At 39.6% G+C, this 19,894-nt stretch overlaps 1 protein-coding gene across 1 annotated transcript in view; it reads right to left on the reverse strand.

The window, feature by feature from the left end:
- Positions 1-622: 622 nt before the first annotated feature.
- TRIP4 (thyroid hormone receptor interactor 4) overlaps positions 623-19,894 on the reverse strand; it is a 52,856-nt gene continuing 33,584 nt past the window's right edge. Inside the window, exons 12-13 of the mRNA XM_061430997.1 lie at positions 7,133-7,238; positions 623-931 (exon numbers count right to left, since the gene is read on the reverse strand). Coding sequence (XP_061286981.1) covers positions 864-931; positions 7,133-7,238 — 174 coding nt within the window. The 3' untranslated portion in view covers positions 623-863. The remainder of the gene's footprint in view (positions 932-7,132; positions 7,239-19,894) is intronic.

Below are 19,894 nucleotides of genomic sequence, written 5' to 3' on the forward strand. Positions count from 1 at the left end.
CCTATTTTTTCAAAACTCATAGCTTCCTGGGGTATGGATGCCTTAAAGGGCTTGGTTTCAGCATTTTGGGGTTATCTAGATGCATTTATTGAATGGATTTTATTTTTGTTTGTTTCTAACTGCTCCAGCCAAATGATACTCTTGCAATACCAACAAAATAAACAGCGCCATTTCATGCTGCTTTACCAGGTGCCTCCATCTCGTCCCAGCCTGATCCTCTCATGTCCGAATGTCTCAAACCAAAGAACAAAGTGGCAGCACCTCTTCAGGTTACACCCCCACCCCAGCCCCGCCTGCCCCCCAAAAATCTGCCAACGAAGTACTCAGTTTTTGAACACTATTCATTTGAAGAGATGCTGGACTAGAGCAGCAAACCTGTTTAGTTTGGGGACTTTTTGTTCCCATCACTTGTTTGTATTAAACATAGAATTCCTCAAACATCCTAACACTCCACCAAGTTATCACTTTGGGGGAAAAAAACACTTTAAAATTCAAGTGGTCCCTTAAAATATTGTTAACCTAGGTTAAGAATTTCCCTAATTAAAATAAATCCAAGCCTCAGAGAGGAAATTTCCAACTTGGTCCACTTTCTTCTGTATCATTCTAAGAAAAATGTCAAAGATTGAGAATTTTTAAAATAAGTTTTTATAAGTAATGTATCCAAAGATTTTTGACCCACTACATACAGTAAGAATCTCGTTAAGAAAAATATACAGATTTTGATAAGAGTTTAAATTCTGAGAGGAAGTTTAACGCCTGATGCCAAGTCCTTAGATTGCTACTGCTTCAATTTCAAAAGACCAGTGGACAGAAATTTTAGTACACAGAACTCCACTATGCTGTAGAGTTCCTTTTTTCCTGGGTCAGCCAGCTTTATTCTGCTTCATTAACCCCTTCTTTGCTCCTTGATGGATTTTGGAATCCAGTTTCCCTGTAAGGGAGAAAAAGAAGCCTCGTTATTTATTTTTTATATTTGCAATGCAAATCTTTCATGGCCTCTCAGGTCTTCTGGTTACTGTGTTCCTGTCACATTCAATTATCTTGCTCCAGGACTCAGACACTTTCAAACTTCAGAGTTTCATTCTGTAAGAATGAGGAAGCAGTGGGAACACTGTCCAGGGACACACAAGCGTCTGCACACCAACACAATGAGCATTCACAGCAAGAATTGAAGGAGTTAGTATTTCTAATTCTGTAGTTACTAGGGGGGGAAAAAAACACACGTTTTCCGGAGTGTCTGATACTAAGGCAAGTTTTTAAAGAATACAAACATAATGATAAAGGAAGACATTTCACACAGTGGGAAACTCATTCCTCTGACCTGTTAACTGGCTGAGCATAATGCATGAATCTCCCTCACAGTGAGAAAAGCAATTCAATTCACTCCTTTGCTGCCTCAGACTTAATAGGGGGAGTGACTTGAAACAGTGAGGTAGAATCCACATGAATGCTTTTCTGACAAAGGGGCCCTATCACCAGCTAAGAAGGGCAAAGGTCATGGGCTGTATGACTCCTCTAAGTGTTAAAGTTAGAAAACAAGCAACATTCCTGTCCCAGGTGACCCTAATGAGAGGTATTCCACAGATGTGGTCTCCGACCTCTGACTTCTCAGATCTACCAGGATAAAGGTCAGTTCAGTGGTAGCCGCCTTAAGAAATATCCATCTCAGGAAGAACTTAACAGAGTTCCTGTCTGTCTGGCCTGAGAACAGAGCTGGCAGGTGACTTTCTCCCACAAAAAGTCTTATTTAACTCAATAGAGATGCTGATGCTGGAAAGAGAAATAGTTCAGTTCAGCCTTGGCAGTAAACAAACAAGCAAACACCAAAACAAAAGCAGCTGGGTGTACTACAGCCCTATGCCCACAACCCCGGCCCCTTGCACTCTATCCTTTTCATTTGCCGCAGTAATCAGGTGCAAGAGAGCAAGCACTGGACAAGAAGTCAAGGGACCCAGGTTCCAGTCCTTCTTTGTCTGATACAAACAAGTCATCTGATCTGTCTGGACTTCAGTATCCTCATTTGTCCAACCAAGATAAGAATTCATGTCCTGAATACTGCACAAAGAGAGTATGAAAAAAAAAAATTACTTCAATTTAACAAGTTTCCTCCCTGTTTTCTTAATTTTTCTCTTCTTCCTCATCTGTCCAGGGCTACACCTGCCTTTGGAATAACATTACTTCCTTTTCTGGGCTTCCTTAGAAACCATCATTTAATGAGACCCTAAATGATGTCCACAACAATCACAATGATGCTGATTTTAATTTGGGCTTTAGAAACATAAGAGTATTCCCAGGGACTTGGGAGTTCTTTCATCCCCCAGGCTGCCTTGCTGAAAATCCAAACATGTGCCAGCAATCTGGCAAAAAGCCCTGTTATGAGGCAAATTTGCCTTTGTATCCCTAAGACTACCATAGTGACCGCCAAATGGTAGGTGCTCAATAAATGAATTAAAGAAAGCAGGCACTGCAAATTTCAGAACCTTTACTGTAAAGATTTGGGAACTACTAAGTAACCAAAAATAGCAGATATCAGATAAACATAAAAGAGTTCTCATTGTAAAGGTGGTGGTACCCAGAGGTACGAAGAAGTACTGCCTCTCACTGAACTTTTTAGAACAAGTTAGGACAGAATTTAGAATTCCATCTAGGACTCCAGACTTCTAGTTCTCTGCACTGAGTAAGTTAGAAGACGCAGGTCCCAGTTTTAGTTCTCAGACTACCTATCTGTATGACCTTGAGGAAGTCACCTAGTCACTCTTATCCTCAACTTTTTCAATACTGTGAGGAAACTGGACTACACAGCACTGAAGGCCCTTTGCAGCTCTATGATACTTTGGCCTAAAAATGAAATGTAAATGGGAATACTTTGTTTCTGAGGCAATGTGATAAAAGTGAGAAAAGCAGGAAATCTAGAGGTAGAAAGACCTGAGCAAAATACAACTTCTGTAAACCTGTTCACTCAACTATAAAATGAAAGGAAGAAAAAATTTCTACTAACTTACAAAGTTGCTGAGAGGATTACAGCCAATACTAAGTGCTTTTCTGAATACGAAGCGCCATACCAAGTATTTTATATACACTAAATCATTTAATCAAAGCAATTGATTGAAATAAAATACATTCAAGTGCTTCATAAGTTCAGAGGTCTCTGAAAAATTAACAGTAGTTGTATTATTTATGCTAAGCCTTGGGAGTTGTGTTTCATAGTTATGATCTCAGTTGTACTTTTAATTTACCAAATTTACCAGCATCTCTAGGCAAGACTTTTAACTATTTATTTCAGGCTCCTCTTATTAAAAAAAAGAGAGAGACATTACTTTCTTCACATTCTCAAGGCTTTCCTGTATAAGAATATCCCAAATATTGTTTTCATAAAACTCCAGTCTGATTGTGAAAGCCCTCAAGTGAGAACAGCTCAGATAAGATCAACCCATTGGAGGAAAGCACTCAATGGTAGGCAAACTAATCTCTGGCTTCAATGATGATGTCATAAAATGGAAAACTGATAGGAGAAAAGAGATAGAAAGGAAGAAGGATTTCCAGGGCACTCCCATGGATTCAGAAGTGTTTCATCCCCTTTTCATCCCCTAGGCTAATCTAAGAAAACCATACATGTGCCAGCAATCTGTGAGCTCCTTACAACTAAAAACTTCTTTGCATTCCTAACATAGTGACTACCAATAGTGGCAATCCTTAGGTCAGCTGGGCAATGAAGGCCAGGACCTGGGATTCCTTGCACGGAGAAGCAGTTATTGTGGATGCCCTCTGAACTCTGAGTTCTAGGTTAGCCTGTTTTTTTAAGATTTGGGATCTGGACAGTTAACTACAGTAATATACAGTATACTCTCTTAAAAGCAGAGTGATAATGCTTAGTTTCTGTATTTCCCCAATATTTTTACATTTAGTACGCACAGCATTTCAGTGTTAAACCACATCCTCAATCATGGTGCCTAAAAGAAAATCAAATGCATATGCAGCAGATGGGGGAGAAGTTAAAAGGGAAAAAACTATTTGCCATCAATCGATAGAACTCTCATAGGGATTTTCACAAGCTTTGCATATGATATAAGGCAGAATTTGCATGAATTTAAAGCATGTAGTTCATTTAAAGTAAAAAAATTTCCTTCATCTCTTTGAGCATTCAACCTACATATTCTACTATACTTAACTATTTTGCATTTCTTAATTTGAGCAGACACATAGCCAAGTGATTTCATATTGTGCACTGTTTTGTAAATTATTTTAACTTCAAGAAGCACAATTATCCTCAGGTCAAGCAAACTCAAGTTTACATGTCCAAATAAATAAATAAAAATATATGCTTTTAATTTAAACCACACACACACACACACACACACACAATACAACATGTAAATAAATTATATTGTAGAAGTTTATTTGCAAGTCAGAAGTTTGCAACTTAAGATAAATTTCTCATAGAACTAATCTATGAAGAGTGGCTAAATTCCTAAGCTATCACACAAGAAAAAATATTTAAGGCACAGAATTGTAACTGGACTACTAATATTATTAATACCATGGAAGTTAACCACTTCATGTAACAATACTCTAAGAAGAAAATGTGAAGCATTCCAAATTAAGAGCCAAGTATGTATTTTTCCCTATGGCAGTGGGATTAAGGACTTTTCCAGCTGTGAACTACTGGAGGTGGGCCTCTATGGCCTAAGGGAAGGAAGTTCTGACAAAGTGTTAAGCTTTTTAAAGATAGTAAAGATGAATGAAGGATCAAGGAATGAAGACTCGGAGGGAATGAAAACTTTACACCAGACTAAATCCTCTGGCTTGCTCCCTCTCAACAGAAAATTTTTTTCTGAAACACGGGGATTGGTCATTCTATTCTTGCCCCACACCCCACTCACCCCCTTCACCTACTGTTTCTGACCCATGTTTTACCTTGCCTGGTCTACCATGGGAAAAGCTGCAGTCTCAGAGTTTTTTCCAGCCCTGCTGTCCCTGAAGCACACAGCCCATTTTGGCTTTTTTAAAGCTTTTAACCAATAGAAGCAATAGGGAAAAACTTTCTCTTAAGATTACCACTCACTCCAACCCCTATTAAACCTTGTGGATAAAAACCAAGGTCATATATGTGCTGAAGGTGAGTCTCTGAGATGAGAAAGTGCTGAAGTAAAACATTTCAGAGAAATATATAAACTCTGTTTCCACAGAATATTTTCTCACAAGAGTTTAAGCAGCAGATGAGAACCAAGATAGGGAGGAAGCTCTGAAAAGGTAACTGGAACTAAAGATCAAATAGCAGTGGGTCTGGGAGAGAAGGCTGACCACCAGTGTTGTCCTCAGGGCCTACGGGAAGGCAAGAACAGAGTAGAGTAGGAAGGGGTATAATTTCACAACTTAAAAAGGAGAAAAAAAGGAAGATTTAAATCCTAAATAGTTAAGAAGAAAGAAAAAGAATTTCCAGGGCCGTTTGGCTAACAGGGCAGGTAAAGTATGTAGTAAATAATCTGTGTAAGTCAAGGGCAACTTATGTTCAGATTTTCTGACTTGCAGGAAATCTCAAGAATGTATTTCATAAATCATCAGAGTTGCCTGAATTTTGGAGGGAATATACATTCATCTAAATTCATACTCCAAGCATTTCATTTTGTGCCCCAAAGCAGTATTATCCATTGTGTAGTCAGCTAACCAAGAGCATTACTAATACTTGAGAGAGGGCCCAGGAATCTGTGTTTTAACAGCTCTGTAGGTGATTTTTATTTACACTACCCTTTGAGAATTACTTCTCCATAGAACAGATTTATAAAATAGTTGGTCCCCAGGCACAAAGTTTTTCCAGTAGTCATGTATGGATGTGAGAGTTGGACTATAAAGAAAGCTGAGCGCCGAAAAATTGGTGCTTTTGAACTACAGTGTTGAAGACTCTTGAGAGTCCCTTGGACTGCAAGGAGATTCAACCAGTTCATCCTAAAGGAGATCAGTCCTGGGTGTTCATTGGAAGGACTGATGTTGAAGCTGAAACTCCAATACTTTGGCCACTTGATGCGAAGAGCTGACTCATTTGAAAAGACCCTGATGTTGAGAAAGATTGAAGGCAGGAGGAGAAGGGGACAACAGAGGATGAGATGGCTGAATGGCATCACCGACTCAATGGACATGAATTTGGGTAAACTCCGGGAGTTGGTGCTGGACAGGGAGGCCTGGCGTGCTGTGGTTCATGGGGTCGCAAAGAGTTGGACACGACTGAGCGACTGAACTGAACTGAACTGAGGCACAGGGTCAGGTATCCCTGTGCACAGCTGACAACAATGCATGCCCTAGGAGCATCCAATTCACACAATGGGAGAGCAATGTCACAAAGGCACAGAACAGTAACTGACATAAGCAAGCAAATGGGAGAGCTGTTCATGCTGTGTTTAAAAGTAAGTAAGAAAGAGAGAACACCATGCTGCGTTTCTTGAGATTGCTTGGAAATAGAAGAACCTGGTGTATGACTAAACAGAGAAGTTGGGAGTTGAAGATGGGGTGGAAGTGGAAAGAATAAAGTCATAGGCACTTCCTAAAGAGTGAACATGCAGAGAGTACTATAATCACAAACACATAAAAGCAAACATTACAGAAAAGAAAACCATCAAGAGGTTTCAAAAAGAGGATGAAAAGCAAGAGGGCTAGAGCAGACCTCTGGGACCAGTAATCAAAGCAATAGTGGGAAGTGGTACCTCCAAAAAGTTAAGTCTTATTCTTGGATTGAATACTGAGGAACAATGGATAAGAACAGTACAGTGGGGCAAATGTACTCTTTTGGCTTACAAGTAGTATTTTAAAGGTAATGGGGTCCTAACTGGAAGTTTATGATTCACTCATATACCAATAATTGTGGATCAAGGTATGCTTCAAAAAGGCTATACTGTAGTTAACCTAACACTAAAGTTATTGACAAAAAGAATTTTTTTTAATTAACAGTAACTTTAATATTAAACAGTTGATTAACAGTGTTGTGTTAGTTTCAGGAATATGATAAATAGAATTTTTCTAATTCTTCAAGTATTTGAGATGATATGGAACAGGATAAAAAGAGAAAAAAATTTTAAGCTAAACAAGTGAGATTCAAGATAAAAAGAAAAAAAAAAGTAGATCATCGAAGCTTGTGACTTACAGATTTTTGGATTTCCTTTAATAGGAAACTTCACAATCATTTCCTGGGGATTTGTGCAGATGAAAACAAACGGAGAATCAGATTCTTCTTGACTTATGTCTGGATACTGCAAAATATAAAAATTAAAAGTTCAGGCCAGTTGGGACAAACTTTGAATTTCCAGGCGATCAAAGGATTCCCAGAATCCACCTCAACATTATGATGGTAATACTCTCCATCACATAGCCAGGTAAAGACGATAATGCTCAACAAGCAAGAATAAACCTTCCACTTTCCCCCGAGCTTTACCACAGTATTCTTATACAGTCTTTTTTGCCCACCACTTGTGACTTCCTATAATGGAAACAACTTCTTAAAAAAAGATGTCTGACATCTTTCCAGAGAATCAAAACTGACTAATCTTTCAATATAGGCCACTGTGAATTGGGAGATTCAGAGGTCTCCTGTAGGAATATCAGGCACCCACCTCCAGATTCAGCTCAAGTCAAACACTGGAAGGTTTAAGAAAAATAGAACATTTGTGGAAATTCTGCCAGAAATGATCAACAGGGCCCTTCTCTCACTAAAGGGAAGGAAGATGATTCATTCTGAAAGGTATGAATATGCCAAAGTTGTTTTGCTGGACGCATTCCAGACTCACTTAGGGTGAAAAGGTAACGGTAGAGCAATTCTGAAAATAATTTAGAAGCCTCCTTTGGAGCTCCTATCACAAAACGTATCTGTGTGAATACTTAGGACTTTTATTCCTTCTGCAAAGACAGACACAGAAACTAGAGTAAGAATATCGGCCACACAATAACAACTTAAGGAACAAGTGGGTGTTGGCAGAAAAGTGCTCTCCAGCAATGTGCAACTGACTTGGTATTTCAACATTTCCTATCTTGGGATGTCTTGTGTTTAGTATGTTCGATAAATATGACTCTAAAGCTGACTATGGCCATGGGTCAGACTTCGTTACCAAAGCAGCCTTTCTCCTGGTAATGTGAAACCGTGAAATTATTTTTCACTCTTATTTACCTGCTAAGATGTAGCCTGTAAAGATCTAAGGCTCTAAAGTAAAAATGGAGGTTTCAGTGAAATAAGGAAGAAAATACAAATGTCGGGACTTCCCTGGTGGTCCAGAGGTTAAGAATCTGCCTGCTTATGCAGGGGACACAGGTTCAATTCCTGGTGTGGGAAGATTCCACATGTTACGGGGCAACTAAGCCGCTGAGCCACAATTACTGAGACCGTGTGCCCTAGAGTCTATGCGCCACAACAAGAGAAGTGACCATGATGTGAAGCCCATGCAAAGCAACTAGAGTAGCCCCTCCTCGCTGCAACTAGAGAAAATCCTCGCACAGCAACCAAGGCCCAGAGCAGTCAATAAATATATAAAATGCATTAAAAAAAATGAAAATGGAAGGAGAAACTTTCTTTTTTCCTTATCCTTTGGATGGGGCCCAGCTGTTACTGTTGAGGTGCTTTGGCACAAATAAAACCAGAGGCTGCCATCAAGATCTTTAAACCTAATTCCACAGACGCCAAAGTAGCAACAGTCACAGTTCACATCTCTTCGATTTTCCTGCTCTCTCTTCTCTGTGTCAGAGAGAGCTGAGGCAGAGGACAAGCCTGCCAGGACTTTACAGCTCTGCTTTTCCAAAACGACAAGCCATTTCACTCCTCCTTCTTCCGCATCAATAAGTGTTCTCTCTCTACTGGATCAATCCCGTTAACAAACACACTTTCTATAATGTCTGTCATAAAACAAAAACTCCCCAGATCCCACATTCTCCTTCAGCTACTGCCCCATTTTCAGGTTCCCCTCACAACAAAATTCATTAAAAGATTATCTATACATTTTGCCTCAAATTCCCTGTTTTTTCTTGAAGTCACTATAAAGAGGCTTTTCTTCCATCATTCCACCAGAACAGTTCTTCTGAAGGTCATCTTTCATTTCCATGCTGCCAAATAAATTCTACTTCTAGGTATACTCTAAAGCATTGAAAGCAGGGATTCAGATATTTGTACACCAATGTTCAAAGCAGCATTACTGACAATAGTCAGTAGTTTCCACAATGCAAATAAATGTCTAACAATAGACAGATTAAACAAAATATGGCATATACATACAATGGAATACTATTCAGCCTTTAAAACGAATGGAATTCTGATACATGCTACACCATGAATGAACCTAGAAAAATTACGCTAAGTCAAATAAACCATACACAAAAGGACAAATATTCTGAGTCTACTTATGTGAGGTGCTTAGAATAGACAAGTTTGGAAGTTCCCTGCAAGTCCAGCAGTTAGGACTTGGTGCGTTCACTGCTAGGGCCTGGGGTTCAATCCCTGATCAGGGAACTAAGAACTGAGCTGCACAGCCAAAAAAAAAAAAGATAAACTCATAGAGAAAGAAAGTACAATAGAGGTTACTAGGGGCTGGGGTGGGGGGGTGTGGAGGAAGGAGCAATTACTGTTTAATGGGTACGGAGTTCCTGTCTGAGATGATGAAAAGCTCTAGACATGGATGGCTGTACAACACTGTGAATATACTTAACACCTCTGAACTGTATGGTTAAAAATGGTTAAGTTTATATTATGTATATTTACCACAATAAAAATAAATTTTTAAAAAAAAATCAAGGTCCTAGATTTTCTTTCCGAACCTGCTTCTCTCTCATTCATCTCCCTTTAAAACAGTTATTCTAATCTTTCCAGTTGTTCAGGTCAAGAACCCCATAACCAACCCTCAGGGAATCCTGTTAACTCTACTTTCGAAAGATACCCAATATCCCACCATTTCCTAAGACGCCCAGTGCTACTGCCCTGGTCCAGGCTGCCACAATGTCTCCCTGGATTTGACAGCCTCCTCATCCGTCTGTTTCTGCCCTTAACCTTCCCCTTGTCTATTCACATCACAGCAGTCTGCGCTATTTCTTAAACATATTCAATATATCGGATCAAGTCACTCCAAAGTTTGAAACTCTCCAAAGGCTTTTCGTCTCAGTCAGAATAAAAGACTAAGTCCTGACTATGACGTACGGGTCCCCACTATGACCAACAGGTCCCCAGACAATCTGGCCCCCGCTTCCTCTCTGATGCCTTCTCCTACTACTCTCCCCTACTTTCCACTCCAGCTGTACAGGGTTCCTTGTTCCTGCCTCTGGACGTCTGTGCTAGCTTACCCCTCTTCCTGGGATGCTTTCCCTGCTCGGTATCTACCTGGTTTCCTCTTTCTTTCTTCAGAACTTTGTTTAACTGTCAACTTCATAGTGGGTCTTCTGGCATTCTTAGCCCCCATCTCTTTATTTTTTCTCTACAGCACTTACCATCATAAATGGCAACCTACTCCAGTATTCTTGCCTGGAAAATCCTATGGACAAAGGGGCCTGGAGGGCTACAGTTCATGAAGTCACAAGACTTGGACATGATTTAGTGACTAAACCACCACCAATTCACTTATTTAAATTTTTTAAATTTGGACTTTCCTTACTAGGATAAAAGCTCCAAGAAGGCAACGATCTTTGTTTTACTTACTCCTTAGCATCTGGAATCATGCCTGGCACATGGTAGGCAATCAATAAATATTTGTTGGATGAAAAAAAACAAAAAATTTTGCCAACCTGTGCTTTTAGGTTATCTTAACCATGTTAAATACATACATGCTGGGAACTGTACACTCTTAGGACTAAACTCTGGCTAAAAGCAAGTATTAGTCTATAATCTGTTATTCCTCAAGCTAAATTAGAACTTTTGTGTCTTGGGAAGTATCCAGTAAGGCCCTATGTTTAATAAAAACTACCCTGACATATATTAACAAAGTCAGAAAATGCCAAATAATGGGGAAAATGATGGATAAATGAAATTATAGAACAAGTGGTTCTCTGGACCCATTCATGCCTTCTAATAAAGATAAACACCAAAATTAACTTTCCCAATTAAATCTAAGTCCAAGTTTCATTTGAATATTCCTGTTCCCAAGTTCTATTACTAAACTTCAGGAGGCTTACAAGAAACAGAGCTAAAGAGCAAAGACGCCTACGGGAATAAAGAAAAGTAAGGCCTATGTATTGGAAGAAGGGATTATTTTTTATGGTAAAATGCATTAAAGCAAAGCCAGCTTGGCAGACCCTGTACCTGCAGAAATGTATAATCTCTGAAACTGACTCTGGGACACTAATAGACCACATTAAACACCAAAAAGTCAGAGACTTGCAATAAAGAGAGTTTTGGTTTGAGAGTCAAAAGACTAAAATGCAGCTGACCTAGAGAAAGAGCAAATTAAGAAAAAGAAGGTTCATATTTGTGAAGAACGTAAATAAACTCTCAATGTCATATCCAATTTAGAGAGGGTATTAGATTAAGGGTCATTGAGATAGTGCAATAGACAGGCTAGGGAATGAGGGTTATAAGACCAAGCAATTCAAAGCAACTATTTACATTCAGTAACAGACTCCTCAGGACGCTGCTGCTGTTCCTGCCTTCACCAACATGACTCCTATCACCTGGTTTCCAGCCTGAGGAGCGGGAGAGGTGGGCTTACTCTTCTTTCATGCCTCATAAGTTTCATAGCTAACATAACAGGTAATTAACTACTAAACAGCCATTTTCTTCTCCTCTCCAGAGGGAAACTGTTGATCAGCCATCTAGAAAACATTTCTCTTGCCATTTTCATAAGAGGGAAAAAAAAAAAAAGTTTAGTGGCTCTTGGCAACCACTACAGTCTCAGAGCCAAGTGGGCATTTTCACCAATTCCACAAGCCTCCATTTAATCCTTGTACTGAAATGATCAGAAAGTCCTACACGGTGTCACTCTTCCCAACAAATCCCCAGATGACCCATGACCCACATGTAAATCTTACACCTGTCTGCAAGGACTAACAGCTAAAGGAAACAGTTAAGAAGAAACTCATTGACAAAGAACGTATGTTTGCTGGAGGTTTTCTTGGTTTGAAATTTGGGGAACTAGAGAGGACATGAAATCAGGCTCTGAAATCTAGTTAGCTGAAAGCCAACTCCAAGAAGATTGAGGTGATAATACTCAGAAAGAGAGAAGGAAATGAGTCTGATAAAAAGACCACAAGCACAACAGATCCAAAGAAGTATATCCTGAAAGCAACTGTGTTCTCTGATAAACAGCCCTCATTAAAAAAAAAAAAATAGTTGTTCTCATTTTCCTTCAAAGCAATTCAAGGTGTTCATAGGATAAGTAGTACCCTGGGCCCCACTGTACTGGAGGATAAGCGTTTTCTCACATCAGAGTTAACATATTGATCATGATACTTTGATGAGATGACTACTGCATATTTGACTGGAGTTGGATAAAGATCATGCCAACTGTCCCTAAGTGGGACAGCTGAACTCATGTACCAGTAGCCAATGCAAATCATGTGCCTAATACCAAATACAAGGGGTTCCAGCTCAATGCCACACAGACCATTCATATTTGCGCCAGTTGGGAGGAATAAGGATAGGTGATAGTCAGCTTGGAGTCTTTCAGACACTTGTGGAGGATGATCTGGCTGAGGCCACACAGCACTGGTATCCTGGTCCCTTCCTTGTTTCTTGTTTGGTCACTAAGTTGTGTCCAGCTCTTTGCAACCCCATGGACTGAAGCCCACCAGGTCCCTCTGTCCATGGGATTCTCCAGGCAAGAATACTGGAGTGGGTTGCTGTTAAAATTCCCAGTGTGACTTTCTGTCCCCTTGTGAATCCTATCTATACTGGAACCTCTACACACAAGAGAACAGAAGGACTTATGTTTGCTCTAAAATTAACCTCATAGCTTTTCTGCCCTGATTCTTCAAGACCAAAATGAAAATCATCCATTCGTAACAATTATTGTTGGTCTTAATTTTCATAGAGCAGGCTTTCACTCTAACTAGTAAGAACCGAAAGAAAATTGCTCTTAATCCCAAGTGGCTAAGTAGTAAAGAATCCATCTGCCAAGGTTCAATCCCTGGGTCAGGAAGATCCCCTGACCCAGGAGGAGGAAATGGCAACCCACTCTAGTATTCTTGCCTGGAAAATATCATGGATGAAGGCATGAAATCCCATAGACAGAGGAGCCTGGCAGGCTACAGTCTGTGGGGTCACAAAGAGTCAGACATGACTGAGCGCGCATGCAAAGATACTACATTGTAAGGCCCTTAACCATTCAAATCTACCCTAATATCTCAGAATGCTAGGACTCCTCTTGTTTTAAGGGCTCTGCTGACTTTATATTTTTATCTCCCAATGGCTGGTCTGACTCAACTGAGAACAATTACTGAGGCAGAGTTCACAGAATCCTTTGACATGAGTGACATATCAAGGTAAGATCATTATCAAGTAATATAGTGTTATTAACAGCAACAATACCCCTTTATCAAATAAAGGGAGTTTTGTCTTTTAGAACAAAACAGATTAAAATATTTTAAACACTCCAAACGAAAAATCACAGAAAAAGTGATTTTTGTATGGCTCTAAATTTTTGTACTACTGATTTTTGTATTATGTGCACAGATCACATACTACAGAACCTCTCTCCTTCATGGCTACAATATAGGTTTCCTTTGTTACAGCTCCTTTATTTTAGAAAGTCATTTTCAGGGACTTCCTTGGTGGTTCAGTGGACAAGACTTCATGCTCCCAATGCAGTGGGCCTGGGTTCGATTCCTAATCTGGGAACTAAGATCTCACATAAGGCAGCTAAGCCCATGCACTCTAGAAAAGCCCAGGCACTGCAACAAAAACCCAGCACAGCCAAAATAAATCATAAAAATTAAATAAATAAAAAGTCATTTTCCTTAAAAGAAAATTCTTTTCTTCTGTACACTTCCCTGGTGGCTCAAAGCGTCTGCCTGCAATGCTGGAGACCTGGGTTCAATCCCTGGGTAGGGAAGATCCCCTGGAGAAGGAAATGGCAACCCACTCCAGTACTCTTGCCTGGAAAATGCCATGGATGAAGGTGCCTGGCAGGCTAGAGTCAATGGGATCGCAAACAGTCATACACGACTGAGCAACTTCACTTCTCATGTATAACCCATGCAGACTAATGGAACTACCATTTATCCCTCACCACAGCTAGAAACCAAAATCTAACCTGGACTTCTTTCTCTCACCCTTCACAGCCAATCAAATCACCAAGTCCTATAGACTTTATCTTCTAAACATTCCAATCATCTGGTCCTTTCTTTCCAACTTGACAGCTAGAACATTGCTGCTGGCCTCCATCATGCCTCCACCTGGAAAATCATGATAATTTCCTAAATTATCTACTTGTTTTCAGCTTGCCCCATCTAGTCCATTCCTTCCCACTTCTGTCAAAACAATTTTTCTAAAGTGCCTTCAGAATACTAAATTCCCTCACCTGGCATTTAAGGCTTCTCATTTACCAACCAATACCTGCCCCTCAATTTATTGTTATCACTTTAAGTGAACACCTACCACACACCAGGCTATATGCGAGGGCACTGGAGATAACAAGGTTAGACACAGATAGTGATCTAAAGGAACTACATGTGAATATATAATTACAGGGGGAAAAAAAAAAGGTTAAAGATGTAAATAGAAATATGAACACAGGAGCCCAGAGAAGGATGCAATTAACCCTGTCAGGGAGGAAATAGGCTGAGGTCAGGAAAGACTCTACAGGAGGCAATGAACAAAGAACTCTTTGCTCTTTCAAAGATTGAACAGAACTCTCATGATGGACATAAGCATGAAGATATAGGATGGTACGCTGAGGAAGATATAAATTCTGCTCTCTTCAAGGATCACCTTTTTTAGATTTCTTAACCTTCCCCACCTGCCTCCAAGTCAAGGTGAGTTAGGAGTTAGATTTCCTCCTTTATGTATTCCTTTGGACATATGATAATTATCATGGTTGGGTTTTCTTGTCACAGTCTCTTCCAGCAGACTTAAAAGATCAAGAAAAGATGAATATCTTGTTAAAACTCTGGATTCTTAATGTGCACAGTGCCTGCACATGACACAGTGGTCAATAAATGCTTGTTGAATGTGTGATTATATAATATTTTGAGCAATAAAATCTTAAATTAGAAGATAATTTGCCCCTTGGTTCATACAGTATACTCAACAAATTAAGAAGCCTTTCAACAGACTGAAGAAAGACAGCAAGATTGTAAAGTTACAGCAGATTCCTTCTAGATCAAACAGACTGCTTTCTCTCTAAGCCTGGGTGGTGGTGGTAGTGTTGCTGTTCAGTAGCAAGTCATGTCTGACTCTTGAGACCCCATGGACTGTAGCCCACCAGCCTTCTCCAGCAATTGGATTTCTCAGGTAAGAATACTGGAGTAGACTGCCATTTCTTTCTCTGGGGGATCCTCCCAACCCAAGAATTGAATTTGCATCTCTTGCATTGGCAGGTGGACTCTTTACCACTGAGCCGCCAGGGAAGTCTGAGTTTACTTACAGGTAAAATGAAGGTGTCATATTAGGTTACTGAATCTACCTGCATAAAACCTTGCATTTGTCCCCACCCCTTCTGTCTAATTCCACAGGCATTTCCTAGAACAGATTTTTTTTTTTAAGAATTTTTTTCTTTTTTTGGATGTGGACCATTTTTAAAAGTCTTCATTGAATTTGTTACAATACTGTTTCTGTTTTATGTTTTTTGGCCAAGAGGCATGTGGGATCTTAGTTCCCTGACCAGGGATCAAACCTGTACCCCTTGCACTGGAATGCAAAGTCTTAACCACTGGACTGCCAGCAAAGTCTCTAGAACAGATTTTAAAAATATATCCAACCTGGATGACAAGGGCCTTCTCACTAGACTTCCTACCTTCAGTCTCTTCACAACAATTCATCTTCCACATTGCTGCCATATTCATTTTCTGGCTCCAGTGATTTTCAAAACATCCCTCCCCATCCCACAACTGACTAGAGAGAAAAGTCTAACCTCTGCAGCCTATCCTCAAAGTTATCTACCATCTGACCACAGCATACATTTCCATTCAACAAACTGGTCTGCTATTATTCTCCATACAAGCTCATGACTTCTCACCTCAAATTATTCTCTACTTAGAATATACTTTTCTACCTATAAGTAGGAAGACTTAAACAGAAACTCCAATTCTACCATTTACTGATCGGCAGTATACAAGTTATTTTAACCTTGAATCTTAAATTATCTCATCTCTAAAAGAGGGGTAATGATACTTTGTTTGGTATTAAGTTGTTATGAGGATTAAAAAATAACATAATAGGTTGGGCACATAATAACTAATCAAAAAGTCATAGTTTTTATTATTACTACGCTTCAAGGCTAATTCAAAAGCCAAAATCCTAAAATGTTCAATATTGCTAATTATTAGAGAAATGCAAGTCAAAACTGTAATGAGCCACAACCTTACCCTGGTCAGAATGGCCATCATTCTGACTACTGTAGACGACAGTCTGCAAATAACAAACGCTGGAGAAAGTGTGGAGAAAAGAGAATCCTGCTACATTGTTGGTGGGAACTAAGCTGGTGCCGCCACTATTCAGAACACTAGAGAGGTTCCCCAGAAAACTAAAAACAGAATTATCAGATGATCCAGCAATCCCACTCCTGGGCATACATCCAGACAAAACAATAATTCAAAAGATATATGCACCCTATGTTCATAGCAGCACTGTTCACAATAGCCAAAACGTGGAAACAACCTAAGTGTCCATCGACAGATGAGTGAATAAAGAAGATGTACTATATATATATACACACACAAATTATATATAATTGTATATACATATACAATGGAATACTACTCAGCTATAAAGAGTAAAATAATGCCAATTGCAGCAACATGGACACAACAAGAGATTATTGTACTAAGTAGTCAGAAAGAGAAATACAAATACTATATGATATCACTTATATGCGGAACCTAAAGTGAGTCACTCTGGAGAAGGAAATGGCAACCCACTCCAGTATTCTTGCCTGGAGAATCCCACGGACAGAGGAGCCTGGCAAGCTATAAGACCATGGAGTCGTAAGAGTCGGACACGACTTAATGCCTAAACCACCACCACCACACCAAAGTGAGTCACTCAGTCATGCCTGATTCTCTGCAACCCCACAAGGCTCCTCTGTCCATGGGGTTCTCCAGGAAAGGATACAGGGGTGGTTTGTTATTTCCTTCTCCAGGGGATCTTCCTGACCCAGGGATCGAAGCCGGGGCTCCTGCACTGCAGGCAGATTCTCTACCGACGGAGCTACCAGGGATTACTTGTGGAACTTAAAATATGCCACAAATTAACCTATCTACAAAACAGACACACAGACATGCTTGTGGTTGCCAAAAGAGAAGGAGGGTGGAGGCGGTAGGGACTGGAAGTTTGGGGTTAGTAGACACAAACTATTACATATAGAATGGATGAACAACAATGTCCTAATGTATAGCAAAGCAAACTATATTTAAGATTCTGGCATAAGCCATATTGAAAAAGAGTATTAAAAAGAATAAATACATGTGTTAACTGAGTCACTCTGCTATACAGCCAAAATTAATACACCACAAATCAACTATTCTTCAATAAAAATAAATATATAAATGGCCAGTGAATATTTGAAAAGATGATTGTATGCTTGTGTTTAACCGCTCAGTCATGTCTGACTCTTTGCAACCCCACGGACTGCAGCCCACCAAGCTCCTCTGTCCACAGGGATTCACCAGGCAAGAATAAAGAGTGGGCTGCCATGTCCTTCTTCAGGGGATCTTCCCAACCCAGGAATCAAACTCAGGTCTCCAGCATTGAACATGGATTCTTTACCAAAAATGTCATCAAATGGTCAGGAAAATTGAATGAAAATAACAAAGTATGTTTTTCACCCACTTTATTAGCAGACATTAAATTGACTATTAATAATCAGTTTTGGTTAGGGTATTGGTATAGGAAAGACTCACACCATTGGCAGAATTTTAAATTAGATTTTTCTTTAAGAGTGGTAACTTAAAAGAAAAAAGAATGGTAACTTAGCAGTTTGTAACAACTTTTAAATGTATGTACCTCAGACTCTAAGTTCTACCTCTCAGGGTTTATCCTGAAGAAATACCGAGTCCCCGTGGGGAAAACTAAAAAGAAACCACATTCCTAATGAAGTCCTCCTCCCAGCTGGAAGCAACCTCTCTCTCCTTTAAATTCCTCAGAAGCAGTCTTTACTTCTCTTAAGACAGTTATCTTTGTTTTCTATTTTGTTATTTGGTTGTTTACAAATCTGGTTGTAGATATATCTTATCTACCTGGTGGTCTTTCAAACATTCTGAGAACAGAACCCATGGCTGATTCACCTTTTTGTTTCTCTTAGTGCCTAAAACAAAGGCAGTCAAGCAATGATTAATGTATAAATAATAAAGAAAATCTTAAGAATTATATGTTCATTTTCAGATGAAAAGATACACATTAAAGAATTCATATAAATGCACAGAAAAGTGTTCATATCCCCTTCTTCTCTTCAGGATAAGTACAACAGGAAGCATAATGCTTCCTGGAATATTTTTAAATGTATATGGTTGTCCTCACCTCATCAAGTGGGCACTTGATACCCAGGTTGCAAACAACTCAAAAGACAGTCTGTTCTGACCTAGAAACTCAAGGAAATGTTCTAGTCTTCATGAGAACTCTGAAAATACATTCCCTGTCTCCCTCAAGTGAGTTGAGATCTTAAAAAATTGCCTAGGGCTGACTGGGCTAGTCGTTGCAGACACAGTTCCCCTCTTTGTTGGGGCTCAGAGGCAGCCCTCAAGACGCCTTAGAAATCATACATTCTAGGCCTATGAACTGGCAGGTTTTCTTAGTAAAACAGAGAAAACATTTTTACATAATTTAAAAGGGAATTTGAGGATTCTGCATTTTTCAATGCCAATGCCTGGTTTGAATATTGACTACTATTTAATTTCTCACCTCTCAAGTCTTACAGACAATCCTTTGGTGATAGAAGCTGATGGTTTCCACACATGAAGTGATATATGCAATCTTCCTGAAGATCTGTATCATATGCATACTCTTACAGAAAAAGGAACAAGTAAGACTCTCTTCCCCACTGGAAAACAGTACTTAAATTGCTGATGTCAATTTATAGGAACCCAGCAGAACTAGTCCAGCATTAATTCTTTAAATACAGGATCTTGGCTCTTACAAAAGCCTTAAGATCAAATGGACTGAAAAATCAGTAAGCTAACAGGAGAGGAATGGATTCAGTACAGAAGTAGAATAATCAATGACCTCGGAGATTTCAGACAAATCAGATTTTCTATTGAAGACAGAGATATAAATATCACAAACACAATACAGACACAGAGAAACAAAAGCCTCCAACTCAACTTTCTGTTTGAAAACTTGTTAGGTCTAGAGAACTGTTCAAACCACAGCTGCTAATGGTTATGGATTTGGCAATCAAAATGTCTTTGTTAAAAAAGAAAAAAAAAGGTTTTAACTGCCTTACTATTGAGGTTACAAACCACAGCCTTGACGCACTGCTGCAGTCAACATCCTCCCTGCTGATTTTGAGAGCTTACATCTGCTGCTGGCAGATAAAACCCTAGCAAGGCACGGGCTGCTTCCAGGGGAATACAGAAGAAGTCTTCACTAGACTGCTCTCACCTACCTTTCTTTCCTGAGTTGAGGCTACAGCCTTTTCTGCATTGCTCCTAACTTGTTTAGGTTGATCCATGGCCATTACTCAGGACAACTGACAGTCTAGCAGGATTTTTTCCTGGCACAAATCAGCCATGCCAGCCATACTACTTTTAGAAGATAAAAGGAAGACGAGTTCTTAGCTCAGGGGAAAGCATT

This window comes from Bos javanicus, chromosome 10, assembly GCF_032452875.1.
Source record: "Bos javanicus breed banteng chromosome 10, ARS-OSU_banteng_1.0, whole genome shotgun sequence".
In the NCBI taxonomy this organism is placed as follows: Eukaryota; Metazoa; Chordata; class Mammalia; order Artiodactyla; family Bovidae; genus Bos; species Bos javanicus.